Raw genomic sequence first — 16,025 nt, 5'->3', positions numbered from 1 at the left:
CTTTGCCACAGCTTAGGATAGAAACAAGCAGCAGTGATTCCGCCTGTTAAAGTAACCGTTAGGTGAAAAACTTGGGCATGTTGAAGGCTAGTTTTGTTTTTCTCAGAAGTTGGAACAGGATTTTCTAAGAAAAAGTGAATTTTGAACCCAAAAGTCAGCATAGGATAGACTAGGCACTACTTTAGAAATGACTACCATTATGAGTCTTTTCCCCTAAAGATTGTGTAATTGGGCAAAATACGTAGATGATGGATCAAATGGGCAAAATACCATGAGTTCTTGGGCAAACAGGCTTAACCCCTATTTTTTATTTGGGCCATTATGATTACAATATGGTAACTCATCTACATTTTTTTTATTATTAATTTTAGGCTATACAAAGAGTATATTTAGTAATACTAGCTAATTTTTAACCAAATTTAGCCGAAATAGCTACAAAGCTATTTTGGCTAGCCACTTTAAAAATACGTTTGCATCAATCCCCTTTATATTAGCTAGTTTTTAAATATATATTATTTATTACATAAAAGAAATGTTTTAAATTAATAAAAATAATAGAGAGTCTCATCTCATCTCGCCTCGCCTCACTCTCTATATAAGAGTGAGATAACTAATAGTATAGAGAGTTAGATTACTAATAGTTAAAATAGTGAGCCACTGATATAGCATCTTTAGCAATGCTAGCCATTTTTAGCCAAATTTTAACCAAAGTAGCTAAAAAGTCAAATTTTAGCCATATATGGATCATTTTCAAGTTGTACATACATTTTCCAAATACATGCACCAAAACAAAACTTCTTAGAAGTGGAACATAAATGGTTCAAACGTACTTGAAGGCAAAATGCTATCTTGTATAGGTAATTTGTGTCAGAGATGTTAACGTTATATGTATTTTCATTCCTAATTGCAATATGAACAGGGCAGAGATGTCAGCAAAATCGGAACATAGATAATTCATCCAAGTAAAAGCAAATAGTTGAGTTATTGAAATCATGTTTGTAGAGAGCTTCATTAATATAAATGTGCAATACTTGGTAAACAGGATTAATTCTGAAATCTCTAACATGATACTTCATTTATAGTCTGATACAAACATGCATACATCTAATAAAGATATGGAATGAGAGCCTTGACATTTTGGGGAAAATGTTTAAACTTAGAAAGATACCATCTCCTAGTAGCATAGCTCCTACCAGTCAAATAGAATGCTGTTCCGGCCACGAAGGCAAATGCATACAAGGTCTGAGAAATAAAAGAGAACCCTACAAATCCTATGATTTCAAAGAGATAGTGAGGGCATACCACTAGCTCAAACAATCCACCCCTTGGAATCTTATAATCCTTATCGTCATTGCTGTTTGAGTTTGACGGAGACGAAGAGGATGATGATCTCATTTGGGAAAGTAGGTAGTGATGGTAGAAATTGCCAGATATCCCAAGTAGAAACAACAGAATTCCAGGGTACTTCAAATCAATTTGTGGCTCTGGTAGCCCTTGGGTTATTGTAAGGTGCTGAGCATAAATCGCAGTCACAGTAAACATGAAGTAACTGAGAGAGATAGGAATCGCGGAATCGAGCGCCATCCCTCCACTGTACTTGTGAACAAATTGAACCTACAAATGAAACAAGATGAAAAAAAATTAAGCTAGTGAATGGCAGCAGGGGACGTAGTTTCCACCAACGACAGGGTAGGCCAGGAGATAAATGTCTACCTTCAATTGAGACCTAGTACGAATCTGTTGTCATGACAGATAAAATAAGCCTAAACCTTAAGATTTGGCCAGTTGCAGCTTCTAAATCTAGCATATGTGTAAATGACTAATACCCTAGGTAATGGATGGCTTTGTTGATGTTGGGTTAACAGCTGGAGATTGATAAAGTAATCTACGAGCACGACCAAAATCATTTGACAATAGTTAGAGAGGCCCAAATCCTCATAAATTCTATTGCGAGGTCCCTCCTTTCCAATAGTTAAAGAACATAGTCTCTCACACGTAGTATACGAGCCTTAGATCTGATGGCTAAGCATGTACGTGGTTAAGTTTGGACAATATTTGATATCAGTAGCAAATCAACAAATAGTGAAACATACTAGTCCGTTTCTTCCATACAACAGCTTACACAATCAATAGTTAAATTCCCCAATTCAAGCAAATGTACATTCCGAACTCGCTAGTAGCAGACTAGCTAGGCTTCTGTTAGACATTAAATCAAACACATGGCGTGCATATCTATGTGTCTGTGTAGATTTAGCTTATTCAATCAAATTGAATTTCATCAATTAGTTTATAAGCAAAGTACCTCCAAAAGTCGTTTGAGGAAATGAATGGTGAGAGCTGAAGAGAGCAATAGATATCTGATATCATCGTTGTGGGGAAAGAACACCAAGGATGTGAGACCAGCGAGAAATGCGGGAGTATACAAAATTTGCATGCCTCTTCTACCAGATATGTAAATTTGCTTTGATTTTTGAGAATCAGATTGATTGCTAGTCTTCCAGAACTTGGAGTACTGCAGGTGTTTTCCTCTTACCTCCGAGAACCCGGCATTAGCTAACCCTGCGAAGCTGATCACTGACATGGCTGTGACGAACACAGAAGCTGGTGGTGGAAAAACAAATATGATTGGCCACGCCATGCTCACCATGAACGATATGATTCCCTCGATCAGATTCTTCTTCTTTCTCGATTGAAAGAACTAAATGTTGAGATCTCAAACTCTGAGTGTGGAAATCATTAAATAGGAGGTATGAATGATTGGTAATTGATTAAGACGAAGACTCTTATCTACCAGTTTATTTGGATTTTTTTTTTTTTTTTTGCGTGGGACCAGTTTATTTGGATTAAGAGCTTTTTCTACCAGTTTTCCTTTTTAGGTAATGAATCAAACTTGGTCATTATTGACGCTACCGGGGTCATGCATCTGTGGTATAGAGCCTCTTAATAGAGGTAGACATCTTGGTCAGGTCATTATTGACGCTACCAGTGTTGAAACGCCTAAGCATCTTTTGGGTATAAGCTGATTGATGAATCAGGATACCATCTCTACGATGCTCAAGTTCCAAAGTGAGGCAAAACCTTGTTTTCCCAAAATCTTTCACCTCAAACTCGGATTTCAAGTGTTCAGCGGTTTCCCTCAACTCTTTAAGGGTACCAATTATATTCATGTCATCGACATAAACCGCTACTATTGCAAATCCGGAACTTGTCCTTTTTATGAACACACATGGGTATAGTTCATTGTTGACATATCCCTTACCAATCAAGTAGTCACTTAGACGGTTATACCACATCCGTCCGGATTGTTTTAATCCATATAGTGAGCGTTTCAACCTTATAGCAAACGTGCTTCGTGGTTTAGAGCCACTTGATTTGGGTAACTGAAGTCCATCTTGAACCTTCATGTATATTTATGTATCTAGATCCCCATATAGATACGCAGTAACCACATCCATAAGCTGCATGTTCAGTTTTTCGGAAACTACCAAACTGACAAGGTAGCGGAACGTTATGACGTCCATTACGGGAGAATAGGTCTCCTCGTAGTCGATTCTAAGGCGTTGTGAGAAGCCTTGCTCCACAAGGCGAGCTTTGTATCTTACAATCTTGTTTCTCTCATTACGCTTTCTAACGAATACCCATTTGTGACCAACTGGTTTGGTGTTGGGCAGTATTGGTACAACTTTGCCAAATACCTTTCTTTTCCCTAGAGAATCAAGTTCTGCCTGGATCACATCTTTCCATTTTAGCCAGTCAGCTCTACGTTGACATTCATCAACGGAGCGTGGTTCGATGTCATCAGTCGCAATAATCTCACGCGCCACTGATACACGAATACATCATCAATGATGATGGAGTTTCTTTCCCACGTCCCATGTACACTAGTGTAATTTACAGAGATCTCTACGTTCTCAGGGATAGGTTCTGACATTGAGGCGTCCCCCAAAGATGTCTCTTGGACATAACCATAATCCGGAACATTCTCATGGGACGGATTTTGAGTATCGATGATCAAAGGATTTGTTTGTGCCCCATTCGCTCTCTTTCTAGGGCGAGTATCCTTCGAACCAATCGGTCTACCGTGCTTCCTTGCGGGACCTGCGGCCATAGACGCCACATCATTGCCATTCTGGGCAATGGCCGGCGCCATCTCCTGGTGTCACAGGAGTGGCATTATGTCCATTATTCTGGACATCAATCCTTGCAGACACGTTTGCAGCAGGTATGTCTGATCTCATCACTTTGGCAACATCAGAAAACGCATAAGGTAGAGTGTCTGCTACGTTCTGGAGCTTGATTATTCTTCGCACTTCAAGTTCGGACTGTGCGGTACGGGGATCGAGATGAGACATAGTGGGGACAAACCACGACAATTTCTGTCGTTCCTGTTGAACATCTGTGTTCTTATCTCCCCCTAACGATGGGAAGACTGTCTCATCAAAGTGACAATCCGCAAATCTAGCGGTAAAGAGATCGCCTGTCAAGGGTTCAAGGTAGCGGACGATAGTTGGAGATTCATATCCAACATAAATGCCCATTCGTCATTGTGGACCCATCTTAGTACGCTGTGGCGGCTTAATATGCACATAAATGGCACACCCAAAAATGCGTAAGTGCGAGATATCAGGCTCGTACCCAGTCACTAGTTGTAACGCATAGTAAGATTGGGTTGCAGTGGGTCGTAGACGAATTAGCGTCGCTGCATGCAATATTGCATATCCCCAAGCAGAAACAGGGAGATTGGTGCGCATAACCAATGTCCGTGCTATCATCTGTAGTCGTTTGATAGCGGCTTCTGCGAGACCATTTTGGGTATGAACATGGGGAACTGGATGCTCTACATCAATCCCCAGTGACATGCAATAGTCATCGAACGTTTTCGATGTAAACTCCCCAGCATTATCAAGTCGAATTGACTTAATAGGATGGTCAGGGTAGTGAGCCCGTAGACGGATAATTTGGGCTAGGAGTTTAGCATAAGCAGCATTCTGAGTGGACAACAACGCGACATGTGACCAGCGTGTCGACGCATCAACCAATACCATAAAATATTTAAAAGGTCCGCATGATGGTTGAATTGGTCCACAGATATCCCCTTGGATTCTCTGTAAGAACGGAATGAGTATTTTGGGATCATTTGCGTAGGACGGTCTCGGTCCTAATTTCCTGAAGGAACAGGCTTTGCAGAATGAGCGAGGGGCCTTAGAAGCAATCAATGAGGATTTTGGTTGGGCCTGAGCGTCTGTAGTGCTATTAGAAGCAAAATGTGTGACTACATCACCCATCATGGCGTTGGAACCATGGAAAGTGGCATCCATGGCGTCTTGACCATGGGGAGGGATATCCATGGTGTCATGGCCATGGGTAGCGCCATTTATGGCGTTGTCACAAGGGACTTGGGCGGCCTTTTGGCGTCCCAAGACAGCTGTAGCGCCAGATGCTGCGGTGGCTGCTGTCTTACTAAGTCCAGGAATCAATTTTCGATTCTTGCTTGTTCTCACTCTGAAGAATGGATGTCCGTGTGAAGTCTTTAGTATACGGAGCATCATATCACGACCAGGGTGTCCTAGTCGGTCATGCCAAAGCCAGTATGTGTCAAAATCCAAGAGATCTTCTCTTATGACATTATTGGATTCAATTGGTCGAATTATAGTGACCTAAAGCCCACTAGATTGACACATAAGCTTCTCTAAGATGCGCTTCCGTCCGCAATCATTAGAGGTAATGCAAAGGAACTCTTTTCCGTTCTCAGTATGCGTTTCCGCATGGAATCCGTTGGCTCTTATATCTTTAAAGCTCAATAAGGTTCGATTTGCCTTAGGAGCGTAGAGAGCTTCTACGACTTTAATCAAGGGTCCATTTGGCAATAGGAATTGGGCCATTCTATGTCCTTGAACTAAACTTGATGGCCCAGCCATCGTAGTCACAGAGGAATGTGTAGGCAACATCTCTAAGAATAATTGCCTATGGCGTAGAATGGTGTGCGTAGTCGCACTATCCGCAAGACATTATAGTTCTCCAGAATCCATTCCTAAAAGAAAAGCTCGTAATTAAAAAGGAGTCATAAAGAAAAGAACTCAACTTTTATTAATAAGCCAACGGGATTACATCATTGTCTCTTTCACCAGAGAAAATCTAATCCAAAAACTAGCTAATGTAAAACAATGGTAGTCGTCTAACTTCTTTCGGTAATTCCAACTTAAATGTGACTAGGTGAGTAGAGAGATGTCGGTGGAGCAAGGCTCGCTTAAGTACCATTAATCTCAAAACCTTCCTAGACATCACATTTTTATTGAGTACGCCTACTTTGAAGAAAGATTAAACCATTGGCATCTACTACAAAAATAATATGGCAATTGCCTACATCTCTTGGAAAATAAAAAGACTTAATCAAAATCGCCAGTTTCTGGGTCTTGATCCTTGAAGTCTTCCACCCTTAGATCAAGATCGCCATCTTGATCTTCTTGTTCCATGTAATTTGCCTCCCTTGCTTTACGATACATTTTGTATGCGTTTGTAACATTCTTGGATGTTTTACATGCCCTTGCCCAATGTCCTGGTAGTCCACACCTAAGACAAGCATCATTATGGTCAGGTTCCCTTGATCGAGGCACTTTAGAAGAGCTTTGGGGACGGTTCTTTCCTTTGGTGGCGTCACCACCATAACCGGAGGCTTGGCCTCTTTCTCTCTTCACACGTTTACCACCACGGTTCCGTGCACGCCTATCTTGGCGGTTTCCTTCCTCTTTAGGGTGAGAATATGGACCAGAACGTCCAGAATTATCCCTTTCCTTAGGGTTTCGCTCCTTGTGCCCTCCCTTAGGGGCACGACTATAATTAGACTCCGGAATTTGCTTGGCTCCCACGGGTCTAGAATTATAGTTCTTCACAAGTATGTTGTCGTGCTTTTCAGCTACGTTCATGGCACCAATAAGCTCATGAAATCTTGTAATGCGTCCTGCATTGACATCAATCCGATAGTTCTTGGCTACCATCAATGCAGAGATGGGAAAGGTAGAGAGAGTCTTCTCGATCAACATCGTATCAGTGATTTTCTGCCCACAGAATTCCATCAAAGACTTGATACGAAGTGCTTCCGAATTATAGTCAAGTACAGACTTGAAATCACAGAAGCGGAGGCTATACCATCTCACTTCTAAATCAGGAAGCAGGGAGTCACGAACGTTGCCAAAACGCTGCTCGAGTTCTACCCATAGTTTTCTGGGGTCTTCCTCATTGAGGTACTCATTTGGAGCGCGTCATTCATGTGCCTTGTCATGAGAATTATGGCTTTAGCTTCATTGGCCTCTCTCGTAGCTCTATTCGCTTCAAAAGTGGTAGCTTGTTGAGGAGTAAGCACGTTCTGACTTGGCTCTTGGATCGTACTCAGGATCCCATCAGCCTTAAGATGCTGGCGCACATCACGGACCCACTTGTGGTATCCTGCGCCTGTTGCCTCTAGTGGAGCGAAGCTAAACTTTTTCAGGTTACTCATCCTGAAAAACAACAAGAAAATAGGGTTAGTTTCTGAGCATAATAGGCTACCACGAAAACAATAAAAATTTCTGAGCGTAGTCGCTTCCAAGAAATTAGGAATTTTCGAGCGTAGTCGCTTCCGAGAAATTCAATTCCAAGAAGGGTTGGATTAGATCGAAACAATGATGTTTGTGGTCGATCGTTTTATCTCAACAAACTCTAAGTTTGGAGGACTCTACAAGCTCTAAGCTTGGAGTGAGCACGAACCCCCACAGTTCGGCTTTATGTCTCCTTTATGAAGAAGAAAGGGGGGGGTAGAAGAAGGGAGGTTGCAAGTCCCCGATAAAAAGAAGAGAAATTGAATTAAAAAAAAACTCTAAAAAAAGGGAACATTTAGGGAAAAAATATCTCGAAATAGGTTGCTGGAAAATTTTGGTCCGAAAAGTCGCCGGAGGTCACAAGAAAAAGTCGTCGGTGCTGACGTGGCAGTCGGAGCTGACGTGGCGCTCTGACGCTGACGTGGTGCTGCTGACTAGATGCTGACGTGGCTTGGCTCTGGGCTGACGTCAGTGGGCTTCAGGCTTTGGGCCGACCTTCTGTTGTGCTTTTGGGCCTAGGGTTTCTTCTGGGCTTGGTTACTTTTGGGCTGGGTTGGTCGGAGCAGATCTGATTGAAGCAGAGGGTTGGAAAGTCAGGTGGAGGTTCAGCGGCGCAGTGGTTTCTGGTGGCCGGTCAGGGTATCTTTTGGCCGGTTCCGGGAATAATTTTTTCGGTTCCGGGAGTCAGGGATCGAGACCTGCAGGTGGTGGAGTATGGCTGCAGGAGGCGATGAGGAAGCCTTTGAACCGGGCAGAGAGATTTGAGTCACTTCCGGGGGCCGGTTTGGTGGTTTTCCGGCCTGTTCTGGGGGTGGGGCCGCCAGTTCTGGACTCCTGGAGTTGAGATCTTCAAAGTGGGCGGCGGTGGTTTCTGGGATTTGAAGGCTACGAATTTAGGTTTCAGGGTTAGGGCTTCGTGCTAATAACGTGTTTTAGGGAATCAGAAATTGAGAGAAAATCGTTGTGTATTCTCATTGATAATAGGGGCCTCTTTATATAGAGGATTACAATGCATAGAGTCTGAATCATACAAGGAAAGATAATCTCTATATTCTTCTTATTAAACCCTATTACCACTAGGTCAAGTAACCTAGAGTTTGAGCCAAACACAAATTAGAGATTTACTTGAACATGATCTTTTTTTTTTGTCCCCTTACTCCTCTCTTCTCAACCGTTTCTTTTTCTTTTGCTTTATTTATTGAGTTTTTCTCGTTTACAAGGTGGTCAACAACTCATTCAATTTTACTGACTTCTATTTTATTTTAAATTTACTTATATATACACTAATGTATATAATATTTACTATATATAAAACGTCAGTTAACTGTTCATAAGCAGTTTTACTGTTCATAAGTCGTTTACTGTTCATAGCCGAGCCGAATAAAGTGTTCGTTTCACGTTCATAGCCGAGCCGAATAAAAAAATCAAGTGAAGATGATATACTGCCAAACAGTTCAAATCCAGACAAAAGGAAGCTTGGTGATGATTCCAGATTTCACACACAGTGCTCTAGAGGGATTATATGCGCTTCACCCTCGGTATATATGACAGAAGTCTCCATCTACACCAATCTAGAAGTCTCCATCTACACCGACAGAATCCTCTATCCACAGAACATTCGCTGTTCCAGATTATCGGGTTTAGCGATTGATCAAAGCTTGATAGAGTTTGGGTTCTTCTTGATAACGTTAACTCTTCCAAATTATCAGGTTGATGAGAGCTTGATAGAGTTTGGGTTTCTTTTGATAGAGTTTGGGTTTCTATTTCATTAGACCTGATAAAAATCTTTTTTCTTTTGGGATTTTTGTTGTTCGTGGAACGCACAGAGAAAAAGAGGGAGAAGAGAACGGGGGAAGAAGAAAAGAATAAGAAGAAGAGAGCTTAGAAACTCTTGCTTGCTTGAAGAGAAAACAAGTGGACGGTATTTTTTTTTATCTCAAATTTTCTGATTGAAGCTGTTTATGGGTTTTGTATTTAATGAGTCAAGAATTGGATGCTTCAAAATGGAATATATGCTGTTTTTGATATTGGGTTGTGATTGATTTTGCTTGCAGGTTTTGTTTCTTATTACTGTTTCTGATTCAAGTGATTACTGTTTCAGAAGATTTGTGTTTCAGGTGTGGGTTATTTGCTTTCTTGCATGTTTATGGGTTTTATATTTAATGTCTGAATTAAAGAAGTAAATTGAGGAAACTTACTCTAATGTTGAGAAAGAGAGGGAGAAAAAACGGGGAAAGAAGGAAAAGAGGAAGAAGAGAGAGAGATCAGAAGTACCAGTCTCAAATGGGGAAGTTTTGGTTACTTCTGGAATGTGTCAATCCAAGCCATTAATTGGAAATTACAATAGGTTACTTTACCTGTTTGGATAGAAATCACATAAGTATAATTAGTTCACCCAGGAAAAGAAGTTTGTCAGAAGCAGATGGGTTCTGACTGAGATGATTCTTTAGATTTTTTTTTTTTTTTGGATCTGGTGAGATGATTCTTTAGATGATTTTGTATTATGAGTATTCTAATAGAAAGCACAAACTTATTTGCAGTGTTTTTTTTAGGAAAGCCTTGAAGGAGCTTAATCATATGATTCAGCACCAAATTACTCCATTTTACTGGAGCTCAGGGAGTCAGGGCTGAGAAGAGAAGGGTCTGTTTTTGACCACAGAACTATTAAATTTGTTCTTGCAAGTTTAGAGACCAGAGTATGAAATGGGAGGAAAACATCAATCAATTATCTTTCTCTTGCAATGTGCTCAATGAGAAGATGAGAAAAAACTAAAATAAGATGTAGTTTAATTCCTTCAGCACAAAACTGTCGGTGTGTGTATATTTTGGATATAGGCATGCATGATCAAAACTTTCCTTGATATCTTATTACAAATTCATTCTATTTGTCATCTTCTATGTCTTATAGCAAAGTGAGTGTTCATCTACCTTCATTCACTCTACACAAAAATTTTGTTTCAAAATTGTTCAAGTGTAGGATGTGTTTAAGTTCTCCAGTTGTTCTCCAAATACCATGTACAAGATAAGAATATGGTATGCATGCCAAGGAAGTGACAAAATTAACAATCTCTTTTAGCGTCAAAACCAAACTGGTGACTTAATCTGTTGCTATGGATAAAGATATCATTAAACCAATAGTTAATTAGAGAAGATTAGCAATTACGCATTAACAAGTTTCAATGTTCCTAGATGGAGTAGTCGGGCAACCCATGGTATGTCTTGCTAGATTTGTTGTTCATGATGGTAGTATCTTTAAAGCAATATATGTCTGCTCTTCTTGAATGTTTTCGTTTCTTAGCATGAAGCTGCAACTTATAAATGAGATGTTTTATAGTTGTTGATATAATGACCATGTTAACTATATTTTATAGGCTTTTGAATTTAGTCCTTAAATAATATCGTTGTAGTTCCAAAACCCGCAGTAAAACGCGGGCACAATTTCTAGTAGTTTTAAATCCATCAGATCATCCATCAAATCATCAGCCAAATCAACTAATCGAATTTTTTCCCTAGGGGTTTTCCACTTTGAAAGAATTGGGATCCCAATTCTCCGTTCTCCGAGGAATGTGTGTGGGACGTTTCCGGAGCAAATTAGTTAAGAAATGCACAATGTTGAATCATCGAGAGTTCGAGACATATTTGTGGCTCCAACAGTTAACATGTTTACTCTTACTCTCTTAGAATGGCAACTTCTTTTTAACTTTCTTTGCAAGTAGGTTGTCTAGCTTTGGTTTCATTGAGTGGTACTTGTCATGAGGGGCACATGTAGACACATGTTCCGGTGCCTAGGGCACATGTAGACACATGTTCCGGTGCCTAGCTACCTCAGAAAACAGAAACATCATTGCAATCCATAATTAATCAGAAGCATGAGTACCTTTTGAGACATTTCCGCACGTGTTTCTCGTCTTGGTTTCTCTTTATAAATTTTCTTGATCTAGCCAAGACTTTTAAGTTTCAACTTTCTTTGCTTATAGGTTGTCTTGCTTTTAAGGGTACTCGCCTACTCGGGTTGAGGAGCACTCATGTACATGTTACAGTACCTTGCTTTTGAAACCTGAAAACATGCATCTAGCAGAGATGTCCTGCAGGGTTGATTAGGTAGCTTGCTAGGGTTAGCTATATCCCCATCATTGCCAGCTCCAGATAGTATTTCACTAGACTCTTCCTCTGTTTCATTGATGTGTCTGAAATAAGAATCTGTCATTAGTTTAACCATATATGACGGCGCAGCCTATCAATCATTCGGTTTATCCATCCTCGCCATAGTAATCACCAAGTAAAACTAGAATTTCCTGGGTTGGCTGTTTTAAAATCCACTATTGCTCAACACTTGGATTGGAATCAGAAAACTATAGCATAAACTTCTGATCATGCATGACACAGATGTATTGTTGCAGGAAGCTTGAATAAGTAGTATAGTATGTAGGGCTCTTGCTATGTGTGCTGGAAATTTGTGATGACCTTTTTATTCTTCTGTGGCTTATGTTACCATCACAAAAACTTGTGGCGCTGCGATTAATCAGTGTATATGATATGCAAATATATAAGTATTGACCCTCAGTAGAACATCTTTATGAAAAAATACTGACCCTCAGTAGCTTAGTCATTATCCATGTATCTGATCGTAACTATGTTGCGACAGAACATGAAGTACAAATTCTGAACTAAAAGAAACATTCTCAAGAATAACAATCACAAACTAGTCACACATGTTGCACCAAACATAGAGGATTTCTGAAATCTCTAACATGATACTTGATTTATAGTCTGATACAAACATGCATACATCTAATAAAGATATGGAATGAGAGCCTTGACATTTTGGGGAAAATGTTTAAACTTAGAAAGATACCATCTCCTAGTAGCATAGCTCCTACCAATCAAATAGAATGCTGTTCCGGCCACGAAGGCGAATGCATACAAGGTCTGAGAAATAAAAGAGAACCCTACAAATCCTATGATTTCAAAGAGATAGTGAGGGCATACCACTAGCTCAAACATTCCACCCCTTGGAATCTTATAATCCTTATCATCATTGCTTTTTGAGTTTGACGGAGATGAAGAGGATGATGATCTCAATCGGGAAAGAAGGTAGTGATGGTAGAAATTGCCAGATATCCCAATTAGAAACAATAGAATTCCAGTATACTTCAAATCAATTGGTGGCTCCGGTAGCCCTTGGGTTATAGTAAGGTGTTGAGCATAAATCGCAGTCACAGTAGACATGAAGTAACTAAGAGAGATAGGAATCACAGTATCAAGCATCCCCCCTCCACTGTACTTGTGAACAAATTGAACCTACAAATTAAACAAGATGAAAAAAAATTAAGCTTTAACAACAATAGTGAATGGCAGCAGGGGACATAGTTTCCACCAACGACAGGGTAGGCCAGGAGATAAATGTCTACCTTCAATTGAGAACTAGTATGTATCTGTTGCCATGATAGATAGAATAAGCCTAAACCTCAAGATTTTGCCAGTTGCAGCTTGTAAATCTAGCATGTGTAAATGACCAATACCCTATAAATGGGATGGCTTTGTTGATGTTGGGTTATCAGCTAGAGATTGATAAAGTAATCTAAGAGCACAACCAAAATTATTTGACAATAGTTAGAGAGGCCCAAATCCCTATAAATTCTATTGCAAGATCCCTCCTTTCCAAATGTGAGCCTTCATATTGTTAACAGAGATTGACATCAGTACTGGTGATGGTTCAATTAGTTTTAGTTTTACGTATGGGGTAACAACACCATTAAGCCTGTGTCTTTCTTATGTTTGCATTTATATATGTACTTGGGATTTAACAGCTATTATGTGTATGTAATGTTAAAGAATATAGCCTCTCACATAGTACACGAGATTTTGATCTGATAGCTAAGTATGTACGTGTTAAGTTAGGACAATATTGATATCAAATCAACAAAACATACTGGTCGGTTTCTTCCGTACAAGATCTTACGCAATCAATAGTTAAATTCCCCAATTAAAGTAAATGTACATTCCGAACTCTCTAGTAGCAGACTACGCTTTTGTTAGACATTAAATCAAACACCTGGCGTGCATATCTATGTACATATGTAGATTTAGCTTCTTCAATCAATTTGAATTTCAACAATTAGTTTATATAAGGAAATTAACTGGGATGTAAAATTCGACGTAATCGTACCTCCAAAAGTCGTTTGAGGAAATGAATGGTGAGAGCTAAAGAAAGCAATAGATATCTGATATCATCGTTATGGGGAAAGAACACCAAGGACGTGAGACCAGCAAGAAATGCGGGAGTATAAGCGATTTGCATCCCTCTCCTAGAAGATATGTAAATTTGCTTTGATTTTTGAGAATCGGGTTGATTGCTAGTCTTCCAGAACTTGGAATACTGCAGGTGTTTTCCTCTTACCTCCGAGAACCCGGCATTGGTTAACCCTGCGAAGCTGATCACTGACATGGCTGTGATGAACACAGAAGCTGGTGGTGGAAAAACAAATATGATTGGCCATGCCATGCTCACCATCAACAATATGATTCTTCTTTCTTGATTGAAGAACTGAAAGTTGAGATCTCAAACTCTCTGTGGACAAAATATCAAATAGGAGATATGAAAGATGGGTAATTTTTTTTTTTTTTGAAAGAAGATGGGTAATTTATTGGGGCCGTGACCACTTACCTAATTTTAGCCTAAAAATTGCCCACTTACTCCACTAAGAGATTTTTAACCCCATTTACCCAATCTAACATCTACTTACAATTTTGCCCCTATTAATCAACTCTCTCCTTTCATACTCTCTCTCCTCCCCCTCTGTCTTCGATCTATTTCACTTTCCTCCACCTTCACCGATTTCAGTCTCAGTCTCTCTCTCTCAACTCGTCTCAGTCACAGCCTCTCTCTCTTAACTTGTCTTAGTCTCAGTCTCAGTCTCAGTCTCTCTCTCTCTCTCTCCATGTCTGCAGATCGAAAAATGGGTTCGGTTTGTCAAAATCGAGGGAGAGCCAAGCAGATCGGCGGCGAGGGTTTTTCCTATGCTTGCTGCTTTTCCCGCTCGGTCTGGTTCAGTACGACTTCAAATCCTAAATCAAGCAGTCGCATTCCAGTTCCACGACGGTGGAGGAGATCAAGCCGAGTCGCCAACGGCGGAGGGTCTGCTGGAGCGAAATTTAATGCAGGTATTCCTAGGCGGCGACGGAGGAATTTTACGCCGGTGGCAGGGATGGCTGCAAACAATCCCAGGTTTGCGATTTGGCTGTTGGTGTTTGATTCCGAGGATGAGCTTGTGCTTCTTCTTGGCGCGCTCGTCGTCGTCGTCCGACGGAGGAGGAGGAGGGACCGGCTTCACACTTTTGGGTGCCCAGAGCAATTTTTGGGTGCCCATAGCACTTTTTTTTTTTTTTGTACACTGTGAACCCCGAGAATGAGGAAGGGGGGGGGGGGGAATTGCAATGTAACTGTGGGGTTTGTTTGATGGTCTACTGGGGCAGTAGACACATTATTGGCCCCCAGTAGACTTTTATATGAGGGACAGGGATCACTATAGTGTGGTGTTTTAATAAGTTACCTGTTGTTTTCTGTGTATTAAAGTCAAATTATCTGTGAATCCTACAAAAATGTGCATTTTTGGTGGTCTATTGGGAGGCAGTAGAAACATTGGACTTTGTATTGGGGGGCAATAATATGATTACTGGGGGGCAGTAATATGATTATAAATTGATCAATTCTTCCTGTAGTGTATTCATTTTGGTTTTTGGAGTTCATACAATTCACTGGACGGCAATAATATGATTTTTGGGAGGCAATAATATGATTACTGGGGGGCAGTAATATGATTACTGGGGGGCAATAATAGCCAGATTCCGGATTCCGGTCACCGGTCGCCGGAATCCGGTCACCGTTCGCCGGAGTTCCGTCACCGGTCGCCGGAGACCGCGCCGACCACTGGTCACCGGAGCACAGCAAGGTGGAAGGTGACTTCTCTCTCTAAGTGAGAAAGAAGGAGAGGGCAAAAAAGTCTCAAAAAAAAATAAAAAAGAATTAATTGGGTAAAGGGGAAATAATCCCTTAGAGTGTTTTGGGTAAGTGGGGTTAAAAAACAGTTGGTGGAGCAAGTGGGCAATTTTTAGCCTAAAATTGGGTAAACGAGCATTTTCCCTAATTTATTGGGATTAAGACTTTTTTCTACCAGTTTATGGTATAATCCCATTTTATAGTACTCTTTAGGTAAGGAATTAAATTCGGTCATTATTGGATGGTTGGCTAATAAACGAAGCAACCGAGGTCATGCATATCTGGTATAGAGGTAGCGATTTGTTTTTATTTTAGTGACCTATATATACTGTTTAGTCCTTGAATTTTTGCCCTAAAAACTTCAGTCTCTGACCTTCTAATTTCACACGTTTTGTCACTGTACTTCAAAATTTCGAACCAATAGGTCGTTGCCGTTACTCTCTGTCCAAAAA

General features: G+C 40.4%; 3 protein-coding genes across 6 annotated transcripts; 1 reads left to right on the top strand and 2 right to left on the bottom strand.

The window, feature by feature from the left end:
• Positions 1–976: 976 nt before the first annotated feature.
• LOC133738170 (uncharacterized) lies at positions 977–2,761 on the bottom strand. The gene is made up of 2 exons (XM_062165625.1): positions 2,303–2,761; positions 977–1,614 (listed from the first exon to the last, which is right to left on the bottom strand). The coding sequence occupies exons 1-2, from the start codon at positions 2,645–2,647 to the stop codon at positions 1,105–1,107; spliced, it is 855 nt and encodes a 284-aa protein (XP_062021609.1). The 5' UTR covers positions 2,648–2,761; the 3' UTR covers positions 977–1,104.
• Positions 2,762–8,998: 6,237 nt separating this feature from the next.
• LOC133740495 (uncharacterized) lies at positions 8,999–10,465 on the top strand. Of its 4 annotated transcripts, none has more exons than XM_062168445.1 (4): positions 9,011–9,283; positions 9,401–9,495; positions 9,629–9,691; positions 10,127–10,465. In XM_062168445.1, the coding sequence occupies exons 1-4, from the start codon at positions 9,119–9,121 to the stop codon at positions 10,203–10,205; spliced, it is 402 nt and encodes a 133-aa protein (XP_062024429.1). In that variant the 5' UTR covers positions 9,011–9,118; the 3' UTR covers positions 10,206–10,465. The 4 variants fall into 4 exon arrangements, with proteins under 4 accessions (XP_062024431.1, XP_062024430.1, XP_062024429.1 ...); XM_062168444.1 differs by having other exon boundaries at positions 9,014–9,283; positions 10,115–10,465; XM_062168447.1 differs by lacking the exon at positions 9,629–9,691 and having other exon boundaries at positions 8,999–9,283.
• Positions 10,466–12,308: 1,843 nt separating this feature from the next.
• Positions 12,309–14,214, bottom strand: LOC133739193 (uncharacterized). Its single transcript, XM_062166931.1, has 2 exons — positions 13,744–14,214; positions 12,309–12,875 (listed from the first exon to the last, which is right to left on the bottom strand). The coding sequence occupies exons 1-2, from the start codon at positions 14,086–14,088 to the stop codon at positions 12,366–12,368; spliced, it is 855 nt and encodes a 284-aa protein (XP_062022915.1). The 5' UTR covers positions 14,089–14,214; the 3' UTR covers positions 12,309–12,365.
• Positions 14,215–16,025: the final 1,811 nt, after the last annotated feature.

This window comes from Rosa rugosa, chromosome 3 (genome assembly GCF_958449725.1).
Source record: "Rosa rugosa chromosome 3, drRosRugo1.1, whole genome shotgun sequence".
Taxonomy (NCBI): domain Eukaryota; kingdom Viridiplantae; phylum Streptophyta; class Magnoliopsida; order Rosales; family Rosaceae; genus Rosa; species Rosa rugosa.
This window is presented reverse-complemented; position numbering and strand designations above follow the sequence as displayed.